Genomic DNA, 17,137 nt, shown 5'->3' with positions numbered 1-17,137 from the left:
GCATGGCGCAAATTATGGCAAACTCATTGTTATAAGAACATCACTGTGCCAAGTATGCATATTAGTAATAAATGTTGGCTTATTGTCTGAGAAGAGTTTTTGTTCCAGAAATATTTTGGGAGACATTTCTTTTGTAATGCAGCTAAAACATTTTAGAAAGTAAAGATGTGGTGAGGTGAAGGTGGTCAAGTCATTAAGAATATGAGAAATACTTGAAGACCTGCTATTTGTTAAATTCTAATATTGATTTCTCTGATTCAGTTTTCTTCCTGTTTAGCTCTGGAATAGAATCTGATGTATCCCCAAATCAACTATGCTTGTATGGAATTTAATTAAACTTTTTTTTAACAGATTGAAATTACTCTTGAACACAACCGATACTCAACCTGAAAGTCACAAGAAAAACAACAAACAAAAGGCCACGTAAATGCATTTCTAGGTGCATCAGTGCGAATATGAATCAATTACCGTTCAAAGTGTTTGCATAAGAATGTAAATGAAGTGACCAAAATGTCCTCTCACCATGATAACCGTCTTGGCTGAGCTGTGTCTGGAGAACACGCTGTAGTGGGCGAGCAGGCACAGGAACATGTAGAAGGCCACAGTGGCCAGGTTCCGGAGGTCCAGAAGGGACTCCACCAGAGGAATGGTGCCCATGGTCCAGTCGCAGCACAGTTCTGAGGGATTCAGCAGCAGCCATGCGTTCACAGGGAGCAGGTAATTAAAGGTCAGCTGCCTGCTGGGAGTGGGACTGACAGCTGCTGGGTTATCAAATCTACAAAGAAATAGGGCACAGAAGACATTTGCTTAGCTGTTACCGCAAAAGGGAAAAAAATGAGATCATACATAATAAACATCCAGAAAATGACAAAACACCCGAAACAGATTTTCTTAAATTCACACCTGAAAAGAAAACAGATTTTCTTAAATTCACACCTGAAAAGCCACCTGCATAGAATGGATTAGAAGCAACTGGAACATTGATGAATATATTTGATGTGTATTTGCTTGATGATGGCATTTGACATAAAATGTGACATTTAATAATTGGTTCCTGTATAATGACTTAATGGTGCAAAGCAGCTTGAATTGCATGGTTGCTGAAATATCTTATACAAGTAAACTTGACTTAATATATTCCATATCTATCATTGGAATGTCGGTGCCAGGAAAACACATGTTGCACAGGATGCATTATATAAACATGTATTTGAGACTTTTTGTCTAATGCAGCATAAAAGGGTTTTTGCAGGTCAAGAGATGGTAAGGAGGAAAAGTCATGAAGAAACTTCAACTAATTTAACAACAATACGACTTTGGTGTTGAAATTGAACTATTTTTCCCCTAACGGCTGGATAGACTTTTTATTATCTCTGGTATGAGTTTGTAATACACTCACAGCGGAAGGATAGTAAAACTGTTTAATTACTTATTTATTAAAAAGCCAAATTGTTAATTCAACATTGGATACATTAATCCAATGTTATCGCAAATTCCATGTTTTCCTAATACAATGCAGGCTTATTTAACATTAATTGAGAACTAACTTATGTAACCAGCTATATTTACTTTATTACAGTTACCTGAGTAAGTATATCGGGGTAAAAAACTTTTTGGAGCATATGTACTGCTCTGTATTTTATTTATTTTTTTTACTTTTACTTGAGAAATATTATTATAAAGTAGTTATTTTTACTTGAAAAAAAATGTCTGGATACTGATAGTATCTTCACTGAATGAGGGAAAAACATGTTTTAACCAAAAATGCACCAGACAGTGACCTACAGTTTGTTAGAGAGAGACCTCTTGTTTGAACACAAGCTTTGTTATTCTAATTTTGTTTTCTATCGTTAGAGTCCAAGAAAATTCAGCAAACACCATATATTGTCACGGTGTTCTAACATCTACTGAAGACATTGAAAAAATATATATATTTGGAAAATATTACTTCTGACTGAATTTGTTATTTTGTCACTATGTTATTTATGTGTACATAAATTTCTTCATTTCACCCTAAACTGAATTGTCTCATAATCTTATGTCATTTTTTTATGGCTGACATCTTAAAAAAAATGAATTGCTATGATTAGTTACTCGGAACTTGAGAAGCGTTTTTACAAAATACTTCTTTATTCTTCAGTAATTTCTTGCTTAAATCAGAATATCTAACATATATTCAAATTTAATTGTATATCATGCCCTGTGCGTTTTATATTACATCCAATTTATTTTGGATCCAATGATCAGAAGTCCAGTTTGGGCTTCCAACAAAGTACAACAATTAGAAAGCCTCAAACTAAAGAACTTCTAAGTGTCTGTATAATAGATGAGTAATAGCTTTAGTATTGCCAGGGTTGTGATGTTGAATTGATAAAAGTCGTGTGTGGCTGTTTTCTTCATCGAGCTGCAACTCAGGCTCTGTAAATCTGCTCAACAGGCAGGCCTTGGCCTTCACTGAGCTTTACCCTGACTTCCCGACACAGCTCCTTTAATATTCTATGCTGTAGAGCTTTTCATCGCTTTTTAAAACATACCAGCATGGAAGAGCAAAATGAGAGCCGCAGTGGCGTAATGGGGTGTTGTGTTTGCTCTGCCCCTCGTCAGTCTGTTTACTGTTGAAATCAAACTGTTGCTCTGACATTATTTTTGGGCAGCAGAGTTTCTTTCCTTGCATGGCTCTGATACGGTTCAAATTTGTAAAATCAGTGTTTGATTTTAGGCTCACAACTTTTGATACTGATGGGAAAAAAGTGTTGAAATTTAGGATTTTCTAGAACCCCCCCTTTTTTGGGATCGGTGATCGGCAGCTCGGCTGAATTTGCTTGAGCCTGAAGTAAAACACAATAAGCTTTCCAGTTGTATAGTAAACAACTTTTAGTTGACATTCTTTTATGTTGTTTTTTTTTTAACTTGAAGGTCTTTTTTTCAGCTCTTCTTAACCCTTTCAGGCTCAAATTACTTGCAAAGACTAGCTAAGTAGCACTGAGCTGTTGCAAATCTGCAACATCTGCCTGGAGAAGGTTAAACTTTAAAATAAACTTGGGAATACTGAAACCATGCATTTCTTTCATTAAAAACATAAATAAATGATTCAAAGACTAGAATTTTTTTTTCCTTCTTTCAATTGTATTTGAGCATACGACCGTAACTTGAGATAAAAAAAAAAAAGAACAAATACTTGCTAGCAAGAATATGTTGAAAGAGACCAATGAATCTTGCTGTTTACATTTTTTCCTTTGAATCTGACACCAGCTATCTTTACGGTCTCACTAATAAAAGTTCCCCAAAACAGAATTCACATTAAACAAAAAGGACACAAAGAAAGTCAACCGTTAAAAAAAAAAAAAAAAAAAAAAAAGTCTTGTCCTGTTTGTGTTTTTAGTATCTTTAATCTTAACAAAGCTCTCACAGAGATATAATCTTATTGGTAGCCTTTTATGGATATAAAAACTTCCAAACTGGTGAGGCTGGATTATGTTTGTTCTCTAAGCTGAAATAAAATGTGTTGTGTCAGTTCTTAAAGAAAAGATGTGAATTAAAAAGCCATCAAAATAAAATTTTTAGCATCAATCATTCAGTTTATGGCGAAGACAGAAATTCTGCACTGATCCCAACTTCAATAGGACTATTACTTTCACAAACTTTGTTTGCTCCTCCTTTTTTAGGCCCGAGCAGCTAAGCGCTGCGAAGGCCTATTGTTTCTGTACTGTTTCTTATTATGATTCTCCCTCCAAATGAATTGGCTTTATGGGGGCTTTATCATATTCAAAAACTCACCAAACTTGGCGGAGGCCTTAAGCCTGTTTCAAATTTACATATTTTAAAGTCGTCACAAAAATTGCAAAAGAAATGGCTCAATAGCGCCACCTAGAAATTTTCAAAGGACCCTTTGCTATTCACTTACTTTATCGTAGAGACATGAAATTTGGTACACTTGTAGAGCTCAAAATTTACAATTAATGTCATAGTGCAAGTATCACAGGAAGTCGGCCATTTTCGATTGAAGGTCCAATTTTGAGGCCATTTTTGCCATTTACAGCCTTCGTGTTTGATCGAACTCCTCCTAGGGATTTCGATTGATCGGCTTCAAACTCGGTCAGTCTGTTCATAAGGCATGTCCCATCTAAAGTTATCAAAACAGTGAGTTTTTGAGTATGCTGAAGGGGGGTTAGCAGGAGTCAAAGTTCACCTACTCGGCGTAAAAACATAAACTACTATATCTCCTAAACAGAAACTCACAGAGGCACCAAAGTTTCTGTGATTGATCATCATCAGGTGTCCTACAATACCCTAAGGTCGAATGATGACATCACTTAGGCCACGCCCCCTGAGAACAGGAAGTGTAATGTTTTACTGTGGATGGTCGCTATCTGACCCCTTTGACCTCATCAACATGAAACTGTGCCCAGACACAGAAGACATGTTGGTGTATTGAGGATTCCAACCCCAACCAGCTTCGATGGAGCAGGTGGGCGTGGTGGCGTGGCGAAGTGACCTGTAACGCCATGGCCATACGTTTGGCTTTCAATTCCACATTTTAAGGCCCAGCTGCTCCAAACTCACAAGGATGGATCCTCATCCACTCCCCGACAGGAATCCATCACAATATTTGGTGGGCGTGGCCTAATTTCTCTATAGCACCCCCTAGAAGTTTTTAAATGATCAGCCCCCAGCCATGCTTTAACCTACAATTACGAAACTTTGTACACGTGTGTACCATGTCAGGACTTACAAAAAAGTCTCTTGGAGCCATGGTCTAAACCCCACAGGAAGTCGGCTATTTTAGATTGAAGTTCAGATTTTGACCCCATTTTTGCCGTTTATAAACCATTTCAGTAATTTGCCACTTGGGGTCAGTATTGCTCCACAAATGAAACAGCAGATAAACAGGCTGAAGAACAATATCAGTATTTCGCCAGTAGGTGTCAGTGTTCCTCCACCAATGACAAACAGATCCACGGACGGATGGGCGTGAAAACTTTGTGAGAGCGTGGCTGTGAAATTTCTAAAAGGATAGAAATGTCTCAGATTATTTTTGTTGAATTAAATCATGCAGTAAATGTAGCATTTTCTTACTTCTTACAAACCATTTCTGAGTAAGTATTACTCCAACAATAAAATAGAGTGCTTTAGAAACACAGCTGAAGATGATGAAAAATGACGAACTGCAGTACTTCGCCATGTGCATATGATCGGCTGTAAATGAGACGTGGATCATCCAAATTGGATACGTATGACCTTTGTTGACCTCTAAAGAGCAAAACAGCATTGAAATGTATTTTGACTCCACTGCGCCGCCTACATTAATCCGCCAGCTATATTTCCTCGCTAAACCAACGAATCTGCACCACATTTTTTTGCATCGCCAAGGAGCGCCGCCGAACGCATCGATGCGTACCGCCTGGTGGACGGGCGCGGAAACTGCGCAACAACTTCTGTGTTGGAACGTGGGAAGCGTTGATGGAAACTGAGCAACAGCTTCCGCGGTGCGGAAAGAGGTGCTGAAAACTGTGTGAGACCTTCTGTGGTGGCTGGCGTCAGGCGGCGGTTGCTCGTACCCCGCGGTGGCCAATAGGCCAGAGCGGCGCTTGGCTGCGAGGGCCGTTCGAGGCTGCTTGCAGCTTTAATTTTTTTTACATTTTGTCCTCAAGCAGCCAGATTCCATTGGAGGTAGTCAAGATTGATAGTTCTTTACAAGGACAGTTAAAGTTGTGGAAGTGTTTTAAGATTTTTTCCACACCTCGTAGTCCGGGAGACTCAGTTGAATTTGGAATCAAAGTTGCAACATTTGTTACATTTTCATCTACCGTTCACTTTCATATTGCATTGTGTCCAATGATCCAAACTCTTTGAAAAACTTGTTCCCCTCCTCACATGTGGTGGCGCTGCTACAAGAACCACTGAAGTAAACAACACAAAAACACTGAGAACAACTTCCTTCTTCATAAAATTTTAACTAAAATGGAGTGGCGTCAAATTTTAGAGCTCGGAAGGATTCTTCTTTTGTTATTGGTAAAAGACCACAAGCCATTTCTTTCACTAATGCTAGACTTGCTTGTTTGGTTTGGTTGTATCTACCCAGAATGCTCTGCGCTATAATCCACTTCCTGCTTTTGGCACAGTCTCTGGTCTGCTTGGCATTCACATATGCATTTGAACTGTGCCAGAGTTCACTTTGTTTGGTCCACATCAGAGCTTCACATTTGATTGCGCATTCACACCTTCCCAAATGAAACGGACTTTCTATGCAAATGAACTGAAGTGCAATTCATTTCTGCAGAGACAAATTCTTTACATATATTAAGCTATTTCACTTTTCCCAAACCTCAAAGTTTGGGAAAAGTTAAATAGTTTCCCAAACTTTATGTTGACCAAAGCTGTCAACATAAAGCTTTACTAAAAAAAAAACATGTTCAAACTGGATCTTGAGGCTCCTTCTGACCTTCAATCAGTCATCAAGAGGCGCAACCTTTGGTTTTAGTGGTGTTCAATTCAAGTCTTTGAGAGTCATAGTCCTGCATGTTTTGGGTGTTTCTCTGGTCCAATATACCAGAGGAATAAATAGCTAATTACCACTAGATTAAAAGGTAATTGAGCCATTTGAATATGCCATTTTGTACAAAAGAAATAGCAACACCTTGTTTTACAGTAACTGCTCTCTCACATTCTACCAATAGAAATATTCAATGACCACTCATGGCATTAAGGATCCAACACAATATTCTCATATCCTTTTGTATTATGTAGAAAGTCTTACTGATTTTTTTTGTCAGTAAAATGTCTTACTGACATTTTATTTCAAACATACGACACAATATGTTGCAATAGTCCTATTTAAGAATAGAAGAGTGAAAATAGGCAAAAAAGCAGCTTAGACAGGGAATCGCTTTCAAAGACCTTCTGGATTTTGTAAGAGAAGGTTCAGTTTCTGGGAGGTCACGCAAAAAAAACAAAACAGTTAAAGCCCGCATATAAAATTATTTCTATGCTATCTAGATAAGACAGCTATTCCGGAAATATTTGAAAACTTCACTTAAAGCAGAGTAAATGTAATGTTTAGGATGTGTTTTGTCTTAGGGATATCTCCACAATCATAAATCCTGATCAGTCTTTTCTTGCTGTGCCAGTAAAACATCTCAGGCCTGCATTTCAATCTGAACTGCTCTGACATGGGTCATAGTCTGAACTTGTTTTATAGAACCGTTGCCATAAACCCGAATCGGCACCCAGCAGACAATAAGCTACTTATGCTGGACAAACTGTTATGACTCTGTGGCAGATATTCGAGCAGACAATCTGGAGTCATCTTTAGGATTATAGCCAGAGGATCAGATTTTAGTGGTGGTAGGATTTCTCTTATCTTTGGGAAAAGATTCTAAGCTATTTCTCTCTGAAGTGCTAATTGATCCAGTCCTGCTTATAGAGCAATCTCCTCTGCGTCTTTGAAGGCAGAAGAAGAATTGTTCAGTGTGAAGGAGAATAAAATTATCTTTCGCCTTCGTTTTGATGGATTATGGGACTAATTGATTTTGATAGTGTGTGGGATTGGCTTATAAACTTCTAGAAGTTAAATGATCTTATTCATGCCACAGTGAACATCAGCTGCGCCCATAATTAACAGGCAACAAATGCTGCAGGATTTTGTGTGGCTATTTTTTAAATATTAAACTATTTTCATATTCATGACAAAGATTATTATGCAACATGGAGTGACCGCATCCTGCACCTTAGCTTTAATACACTACAGACAGTATTTTGGAATTTGGTGCGTTTCAGTTCAGTTTTAAATAAAATTTTAATCCACACACCAAATCCCTGACAGTTGGTGTGTCACCTCAGTAGAGTGTTTAAATTAGCTCATCAACCACGACTATATTTAAACAGTTACTTATTAATAATGGCAAAATAAGCATAAAGCTTGAAAACATTATAATGCAATGTAAGGTGGGGGAAATGTTTGCCTGTTTTTTTTCAATGTCAAATCCTGACATATGAGTGGAGCTGTTGTGAGTCGATCGCTATGTGTAGCATCGCTGACATAGAGTGAGTGAAAAACAAGTGTTTTTTGAGCTGTCCAATGTTTTTTCTGCATTATTTTTCCTTTGCTGAAAAAGAAAAAATAATGCATAATAGGTATTAAGAATTTAATTTTATAGGTATTAAACTCATAATACCTATATCTCCAGGTGTCATTTTGTTAGCGGAACTGTTCTGCTATGGTGGTGCAGCTTTGGATGGCAAGTAAAAGAACTGTCTTTCAGGGCTCCACTATTATATGCATGCGTAAAATTTCCAGACGTTAACAATTACATGCAAACTGTCTATGATGCACATACTCTTAAACAAGATTTTTATTTAGAAACCTAACAGAGCAGGTTGAGAGGCTTATATTACACTAAGAGGTTTCACTATCCTAATCCTCAGGATTCACTGATGTACAGCATTTAATGTCTCTCTGCTTGAGTGCACCTGCTTTAAATTGGTGGATTATTAATGGGCTTCTGACTTGACGATAAGCTGTTGAATCAGGTGTCTTGGCATACTTACACGGCTGAAACATGCTGGGCGGTCTGCCCTGAAGGCCACAAGGGGCATGATTGTAAAACACTTTTACAAGGGAGTGTATGCAGATGTACTTTCTGGATCAATGCACTGTTGATATTTTTCAAACCCAAAGTTGAAACAAAGCCCTCGGTATGTTGGATGGCTGTGAATATACTCAAGAGAACCCTGGATCCTCAGTTGATTTTGTTCAGCTTTATCATTCTATGGGCTAGTTAAGATTTATAGAGTTAAGCCATAACTTGTTAAAACATAACAGTTTTAACAAGTTATGGCTTAAGATTACACAAAATTTGCCATCATATTGCTCATACATTTCAAAGCCATTTTTTTATTAGGGTGCAAAAGAAAGTGCTACGAAGACCAGATTTGATCTGGGTGATAAATCTGGTCTTTTATAATTAATCGATAAAATTGATTTTAGCGATTAATTAAATTTTCTGTTTATGAGGATTTCATTTTTGGAAAAGCTGATTTTTTATTTATTTAATCATTGCACTCCCTTGGTTTAAATAGTTCAGAGTGATGTTTGAACGCTGACACCCTACCATGTTGTTCTACAAGCATGTTTCACAGCTTCTTTTTATTTGGACTTAAACTTCAGGTCAACACAAAGAGGTTATGATTAAAAAACATAAAAAGTAAGCTTTGTTAAATATTTTTATTTGAAATTTATTTTCAAGAAAGGCAGAAAATAAATCGACTAAAAAATAAGTAGAAATTAAAAGAAATTTCACCCAGCCCTATTCCAACAGTTTTCTCGGTCTGTACAGAGAACAGAGCCTAACCCCTCCCCACCTGTTGCTGAGTACAGTCAGGTGTTTCAAAGGCTAAATATAATATATTTCCTCACTAAACACATTTTCAGTATGCTAAATGGTGACTTCAGAAAATATAAAGAGATCAAGAATGTTGAAGGAAGCAGAAAATATTTCAATATAAATTGCTAAAAGTCACACTTGGTTTCACTAGATAATGGCAGACATTTGTTAGAATGCTACAAAAAAGGTTTTAAAGTGGAAAAAACTCAGTGGATCATAAAATATCCATGGGATATTCAATGATGGGTAGACTCCTACTGCAACCCTAATTACAACCATGCAGGTACTAAAAACAGATGGATGTAAAAAAGAAATAAAAAAATCATTACAAAACACAATAAAAACACAGGCCCATTAGCCACATGCATTAAATGAAATACTCAGAAACCACAGGAGGATGGTCTATTTATTGAAATAAACAGAAACCTTCTGTAAAACATAATGCAGTTGGAATTAAATTACGAAATCACATCAGTGAAATGTGTTTGCATAATGCTGAAATCCATTAGCAAGCAAATAATGGTTTAAATTTTATTACACAATCATTTACCGTTTGAATATCTTTGATAAAGAAACATCACCCACATAGCATATTATAATTGATTCACTCTTATGCATATTCACTCTCCTAAAAGTTTAACTAATGTGAAACAAAGGAAGGGATTTTGTATTACAAGTCACATAAAGTTGATAATTTCCTGACTTTCTTCATGTGGTTATGAGGTCGACCTACCTTGTGAAGACAGGCAACTGGGACTGGATGACCTGGACCCTGATGATGACGAGCAGCAGGGTGCTTATGACAAGGACAATGAGCTTAAGCAGAGTCTGCAGGACCGCGTACGGGAAGCCGTCTTTGCCCTGCAGGACTTGCCGCACAGTGTCCAACATCATGGGCAGAGTAAACTATGAACGGCAGAGGGAAGAAATAACAGGAGTCAAGTCAACTTCTAAGTCATTTTAAAGAGCAAGTCAACTTTTTTTTGTAGATAAACTGTAAATTGAATCTTACATGTGTGTGTTATATTTTGTTACAGTGGAAATTGTGACATTTTCATGTAAACTTCCTAAGATAATGCTACAATGCCTTGGAAGCAGCTCAGGACAGCACTCACTCCTCGCTCAGACCAGTTACTGCACAACGACTGGTGTTTCACACGGAATAGCCAAAGTCTCCAATAACACATAAAAAGGTTGCTAGATTCGCTGCTTGTCACTCATTTTGACAAATAGTCAATAAAGGGTTCTAAAAAAAAAAAGGAAAAAAATAATTAAATATAGTGACAAAGTTAAAAATTTGTTTTGGTTATGTTTTATGGAATGAATGGATTTCATTCCATTTTAAAAGGGCAGTGTTCTGTGTTTTACAGGCACATGCTGCCATTTCATTGCACAGTCATACACCTATGTTACCTTCAGTAGTTATAAAGACACTTTATATGTATATCAAGAATGACTAAAAAGAAATTTGACTTTGTAATGTAATGCCTTGAACTGGGTGTCAGTCTCTTTAAAAACTCCTGCTCTTTCTGAAACTCCATCTTCAGGAAGTCATCACAACAACATGGCTTCTCTATTAACTCTTTGACAACATTTCTAACCGCTGAGACTCTGAGAAGTAGCTCTGCTCAGTTCCTCCAAAAGTTTGCTATTTGCTGCTGGCTAGTCTGAAGAAGCTGAGTGGGAGAGTTGTGAAGGGCTGCTCTGTGAGGTGGAAGTTCGGAAATTTGGAAACTGCAGCTCAGAGGAGGAGCTCCGTATCAGAGGATGTGATAGGTTCACCAAGCTAAATGGCTGAATGGGGCGCTTGAGACCACTGAGATGTAGGTTGTTAAGACAACATGGGAGACAACATGGGAGCATAAGAGGAGTTTCCAAACATGCATGAAAGAACCAAGGGAACATCTCAGGTATGTTTTTAATGAGGGATTAACATTATGACACAATGTAGAGCTCAAACTGTTGTGTGCCTTACATAGCACACAACAGAATTATTATTTATTGCAATATTCGCATGTATGAATGTTCTGAAGGTCGCAAGAGAGGTGAAAGGTGGTTAAACATTTTCTTGTTTCATGATCCTTCAACAATAAAAAGGATTCTAGCTAGTAATTTAGAAAAGAAAATCTCTATTAACACCATTCATCTTTTATGCACTGCCATGAAGGAAATTGGCAGCAAACTATACTACTAGAAGTGGAACACTGAACACAGTTGTACTGGTCTAAGATATAAAATTAGTTGATTTTTTTTTCTTTTCCACAAATTTCTCATGTTTATCTAAGAAAAGCTCTTTGTGCTCCAAGAGTTAATCGCATGCAGAAGCATGCGATCAACTGTAATGAACAAGACTATGGCGTCTGCAGAGCCCTACCCCTTGTGCAACAAACACTTCATAGACACAGCAGATGCCGACCACGGTGATTCCCTGCTCCTTGCACAGTGTTGCTGCAGCCACCAGAACTACAGTCAGAGCAATGGGGGGCCACACTGGAAATGAAAAAAAAAAACAGGAAGGAAAGAACAAACATTTGAGACAATGAGGTCACTTAACTGTATATAAAATTTGGTGTGTGAATGTCTTTTTTGAAAATAAACCAAAAAGTGAGTAGCATTTGCATCAAGTTTCTATAAAGTGACCTTTAAGATAATAGCTCTGCGTTCGTATCGATAGCCAGATCCAGTCAGAAGTTTACACACAGTAGTGAAGAAAAACCTGTAATTGTTTCAGAACATCAAACATATTTAGAGCAATTAGACAAAATGCAATGTTTAAACTGAAGTGAACAAACCTCCACTGCTTTTCCTGAGTGAAAAAGTAATTTCCCCATAAACCAAATAACTGATTGTTCCACACCAGCTGGAAATATTTTGCCATAATTTGAGGCTTTTATTGTTGGAATCTTTGCCGTATTTGACCATAAAACTTTTTTTTCTTTTTGCTTCTTTGATTTTGTTTTCTTTTTTCAGAAAGAATTTGACTTGCTCATATGGAAAACCTGCTAATTGGAGGCGGACTTGAAGGTGATCATTTTGGCAGAGGAAGTCTTCCAATGCCATCTCACGCCTATTCTACACATCGCTGAACATCTGGGAAAGATAATACATCTTTAAGTGTATAACACAAAAACTCTGCTCCATACCACTAAAAACAGCTATTCAGAAAAACTTCAGCAAAAATGGAAATTTGAGAAAACAAAATATTCTAAAATACATTATATTTATAAGGCTATACAATGGCACAGTTAAAATAAAACTAAAAAAATATTGATAAAGGACTGATAAATATTGTGGGAAAAATGAGCAAATTTCAGAAACAAGGCATGACCTACCTAGATGATTCTGGTTCTTGAGTACATTTCTTGAATACATTTCATCTATGACCCCAGTAATACAACACACGCGCACAGACACACACACACACACACACACACACACACACACACACACACACACACACACACACACACACACACACACACACACACACACGCACACACACATATCTTTTTTCTTTTGGACTTGAAATGCAGGCGAATATAAGCAATAAAAAGAGGGCATTCTTTAGGAAAAGACAAACATTTCATTGGAGAGTTTATGACCCAAGGAAAATCGGAGCTCTGTTCAAATTTGAAATGCTCAGTTAAATATATTCTGTCCATGCTTCCAAAGCCAGCAACTTCCCCTAAAGGCAGCTGTTAATGCAAGCGATTTGGGGTTTGCTGCCATGTAGAAAGATTCTATAGAATACGGGGACTCTGCGGTAGGAACCACAAACATTGTGATGAGTGGTCGAATTATCATGCCGCGTCCATCCATTCCACTCATGAAGTGTTGGGTAGGTTCTTGGTAATAGAAAACATGTGGTCTCAATAAAGCCATGCCAAGAATTTAAAGTCAAGATATTAAAAAGGCAGATAAAGCAAGAACTTCATTTGTTTTCTTTCTGGAATATGAAAATAAGTGACAACTTTTCCCAAAAGTACTGAGAAACTCAGCATGAAATCCTAAGACCTTCGTATGTTGGACTTTGTTGATTCTCTCTTATCACCTTTTTATGACTTTTATGCTATATAGATTTATTGAATGACTAACCCTTGCTATTTAAATTAAAAGACAAACAAGTCAAGCAAAGTTTTAGTTATTTCACAAATTTATCAATAATCAAAATGTGGACAATTTATTTGAGTCTTTGTATGTTGTTTCACTTTAACGTTTCCAATCATCAAACAAATTTTAACACAAGACAAGAATAAACTGAGCAAATACAAAAAACATTTTCAAACCCTCATGTAAAACAATACCTTTCACACATTTAAAACCAGCAATCAATTACTATTGGGTGAACTTTTAAGAAAACTGAATTAAACTCAAATTGAAGGTAATTGCTGAGTGACCTGTAGAATCACAAAAACACAAAACAGAACCTGTCTTGCATCACGAAGTAGGCTAAAAGATCACAAAACCAGTCTATGACAATACAAGAACAGATGATGAACAAATTCACTGGCATCAGTCTGGATACCAAAACCATTGATGCAAAGAAAAGAGAGAGCCGTTCAACATAAATGGAGAAAATACGGATTTTTCTCACATCAATAAATAAATCAGCAGATAAGACGAGAACCCACACCAATAACCAAAGCACATCTGGAAGTCCATCTCTGATTGGCTCCAAAAAAGAGAAAAAGGATTTGTATTGGCCAAGAAAAATGTAACATTTTCACAAAAGGTCAGATTGATTTGGATGGCTTCTGATTAAAATGACCACGAAGGTAATTAAAAAAAATACATGAAAACTTCCAACAAAAATGGGAATTTAAGAAATGTCTGAGTTTATGTGGGCACATAAACACAGTGTTCTCTTTTTGTCTTTAGTTATTTTTGCTAGATAGAAAAATGTGTTAAATCATCAAAAAGGATAATCTCTTTCAGTTTTTGAAAGAAAACATAGAAAGTTCACCAAAAATTATTTAAAAAAAATTTAAATCAGGAAACGTTAAAGAATTCTCCGTCCATATGACTTACCAATAGAGTGGTCTGTACTTGTTGATTTTGTGTATGCCAGGAAAGCAGCCAAGAGAAAAATTGAAGAAAGGAGCTCCGCTCTACCAACAACACCAGTCACCTGAACAGAAAGGAAAAGGTGTTTTATGAACAAGAATCTTAATATCCATAGTTTAGCACAGTCTAGGAGCCACAGGAATGGGGTGTTTGAGACGTAGGTTGTTAAGACAACATTTTTAGAAAAATATGAATATCTGGGAATCAAGGTAAAAACCCACAAAGTTCTGCTTTTATAAACCTCCAAAAGATATGGCCAATTTTTTTCAATGAATTCAGTGATCTTTTACCTGCGATATGTGTTAATTATGACTATTTAATTATTGTTGGAAACTTCAACATCCATATTATCATTAATGTTTGACTCAATACACAACCGAGGAGACTATCTGGAGCTCAGTGTAAGAACCAAACATGGAGAAGCAGCATTCAGTTTTCATGCTTCTCTAATCTGAACAAACTTCCAAAAAACTGCAAACCTGCTGAAACATCAAGTTCCTTTAAATCCTACAGTTGAAAGCAAAATCAACACTTTTAAGTCCCAACTTGAATCTGATTGTATAACGACTTGTTAGGGCCACTGTAGTTAGAAAAATAGAAAAATTCAAATAAATGGGGATGAGTACATTTCTCTCTACAAAAAAAAAAAAAAGTTTGATGTTTGGACAATATTCTAGACAAACAAGGAAGTTTCTAGGTTTAAAAAGTAGAAAATTAACTAGAAAAAGGGTCAAATTTCAAGATTAGTAAAAAAAAAAAAAAAGCTCTATAAAAAGAACTAGGACATTTCTGAATTTGAAAAGTAAAAAATTTGCTCAGAAGAAAAAAAAACTAATATTTTGAGATTAATCCAAGAACTTTTCCAGAAGAAAGCATAGAAATTTCTGAGTTAATATTTTTTGACTCAGGCTAAACTTAGGGTGAGCAGTGTTTTCTTTGTATCCAGTGTTTCTTTCTTGATTTTTGGGAAAGCAACACACCAAAAAAAGGAATTGTATTATTGTTGATACATCAGACATTAATCATTAATTAGAGAATACAGACTCCATTTGGTGAAGAAAAAAAAAATAGAGCGGTAAATAAGCAAAAACTATTTGTATATATTTGTAAAAAAAATTTTGTCTGTGAATATGTTTTAAGCCAAAACTCCTCAACTGTCAGTTTTAGCTTCAAGTGGTTCAAATTCACTAATGAAACGCTAAGTTATTCCCTCTTAGGCAATAAAGTGTTTATTTTCCTATTTAAAAATTTGTTTATATTAATACAGTGTATTTCTAATGTATAATATAAAAAAAGGCTTTAATGGTTAAATGAAAAATCTCCAGAATGTGGCATTTTTCTTCATCCGATTAAACAATTAATCCATCAGAAAAATTAATTTCTAAAGTAATTGTTAGTTGTACCCTTACATCCCCACAATTTTTTACATTGGTGCCTCTCTAGTTTTAACATGACAAAATCTAAAACATTTAATAAGATGTATGTAGAATTTGAACAATCGATTGCAAACTTTCTCAGGATTGTGGGTTTTATTCTCTCTGCAGTTCTGAAGTGTGTCGAGATGGAGGTGGTGGAAGACATTGAGCAAATGTTACCCTCAGGCTGTGCGCATAAAAAGAAGACTACTTCGAACTAACGTCTTATGGTTGAAACCAGATGTTGCATAACGTAGAAACATAAATTTTATTTAGAGGCATCTATGGGGACAGCAGCCGCTGACTGTAGACATAAAAAAAAAAAAAAAAAAAAAAGCCAGAGGATTCATTTGATAAGATCTTGAGAGCAGAATTAAGATTTTTTTTCTGCACACCTTCTGTAAACCAGACTAATTACCAAGCTAAGGAGCCTCGCACAGCATTGCTGCATTTGGACATGCTAAAAAGCTTTTCTCTGGGAAGTTGAATTCTGTTTAACACAAGAGCGTATGATGATTCACCACGACTCCCAGGTGTCATAACAAGCCATTTAGAAATAAATCCTGAAACTCATTGACAGAAGTGAGGCGACACATTCCACAACGGGATATCTAATACACGGAATAACACTGCATCTTCAGGAGTGTTGAAAAACGGAGTTATCAACAACAGCGGGAAGCTGGAGAACCGCTGATCTGAGCCGTCCAATCCAGCTGTGGAAACAAAAGCACTCAGGTAAATCACCTCAGCAGATGTAGTTCGTCTTTTAAAAGAGCCTCTCTGACAGCAACGTCTGTCACTAGGGTAAATGATGACTGCCCTCGTGTGGAAGAAACAACATTCTCCGTTCCATCCCGAAGCCTTATTTCATTCCAAAACAGCCCAGCCCTAAAACCTCTCATAAGGTTCCACACGTGATTCCAAAGAGAGCTTTGCAAATTAAGAGCCTATTATTTTGCGGTCCGCAGCCCTTCAGAACACACACGTACGGGCTTTAAGGCGAGGGCTGCGGCCTGACTAAAAGGATTATTGTCAACATTCAAACGGAGCACATGCTCTGTTCACAGGACTGACCTATTTGTCAATTAGCAAAGGAAGGAAAGAAGAAGAAGGAAAAAAATCAGAGGCATCCAACTTCTAGGAAGCTCTCATATATCTAATCAGTTCATCAAAACTAACCCAGATGAACAGAAGACAAGTTGAACATGGTTAGCTCAATTTCACAGAATTACCCAGACCCAATTTCCCCCTCTTCTGAGTGAGCATCTGCAAACT

The 17,137-nt window shown here is 36.7% G+C and overlaps 1 protein-coding gene across 3 annotated transcripts in view; it reads right to left on the bottom strand.

Moving 5' to 3' along the window:
• tmtc3 (transmembrane O-mannosyltransferase targeting cadherins 3) overlaps nucleotides 1–17,137 on the bottom strand; it is a 33,804-nt gene that overhangs the window by 11,805 nt on the left and 4,862 nt on the right. For 2 of the 3 annotated variants that reach the window (XM_055033842.1, XM_055033833.1), the window contains exons 4-7: nucleotides 14,412–14,511; nucleotides 11,758–11,873; nucleotides 10,117–10,289; nucleotides 523–775 (exon numbers count right to left, since the gene is read on the bottom strand). In XM_055033842.1, the coding sequence (XP_054889817.1) occupies nucleotides 523–775; nucleotides 10,117–10,289; nucleotides 11,758–11,873; nucleotides 14,412–14,511 (642 nt within the window). Of the gene's footprint in view, nucleotides 1–522; nucleotides 776–10,116; nucleotides 10,290–10,498; nucleotides 11,207–11,757; nucleotides 11,874–14,411; nucleotides 14,512–17,137 lie in introns of those variants that run through there. The other variant, XM_055033850.1, reaches the window with a different exon arrangement.

Source organism: Poeciliopsis prolifica, unplaced genomic scaffold (assembly GCF_027474105.1).
Source record: "Poeciliopsis prolifica strain line A6 unplaced genomic scaffold, Auburn_PproV2 SCAFFOLD001, whole genome shotgun sequence".
Classification (NCBI taxonomy): Eukaryota; Metazoa; Chordata; class Actinopteri; order Cyprinodontiformes; family Poeciliidae; genus Poeciliopsis; species Poeciliopsis prolifica.
This window is presented reverse-complemented; position numbering and strand designations above follow the sequence as displayed.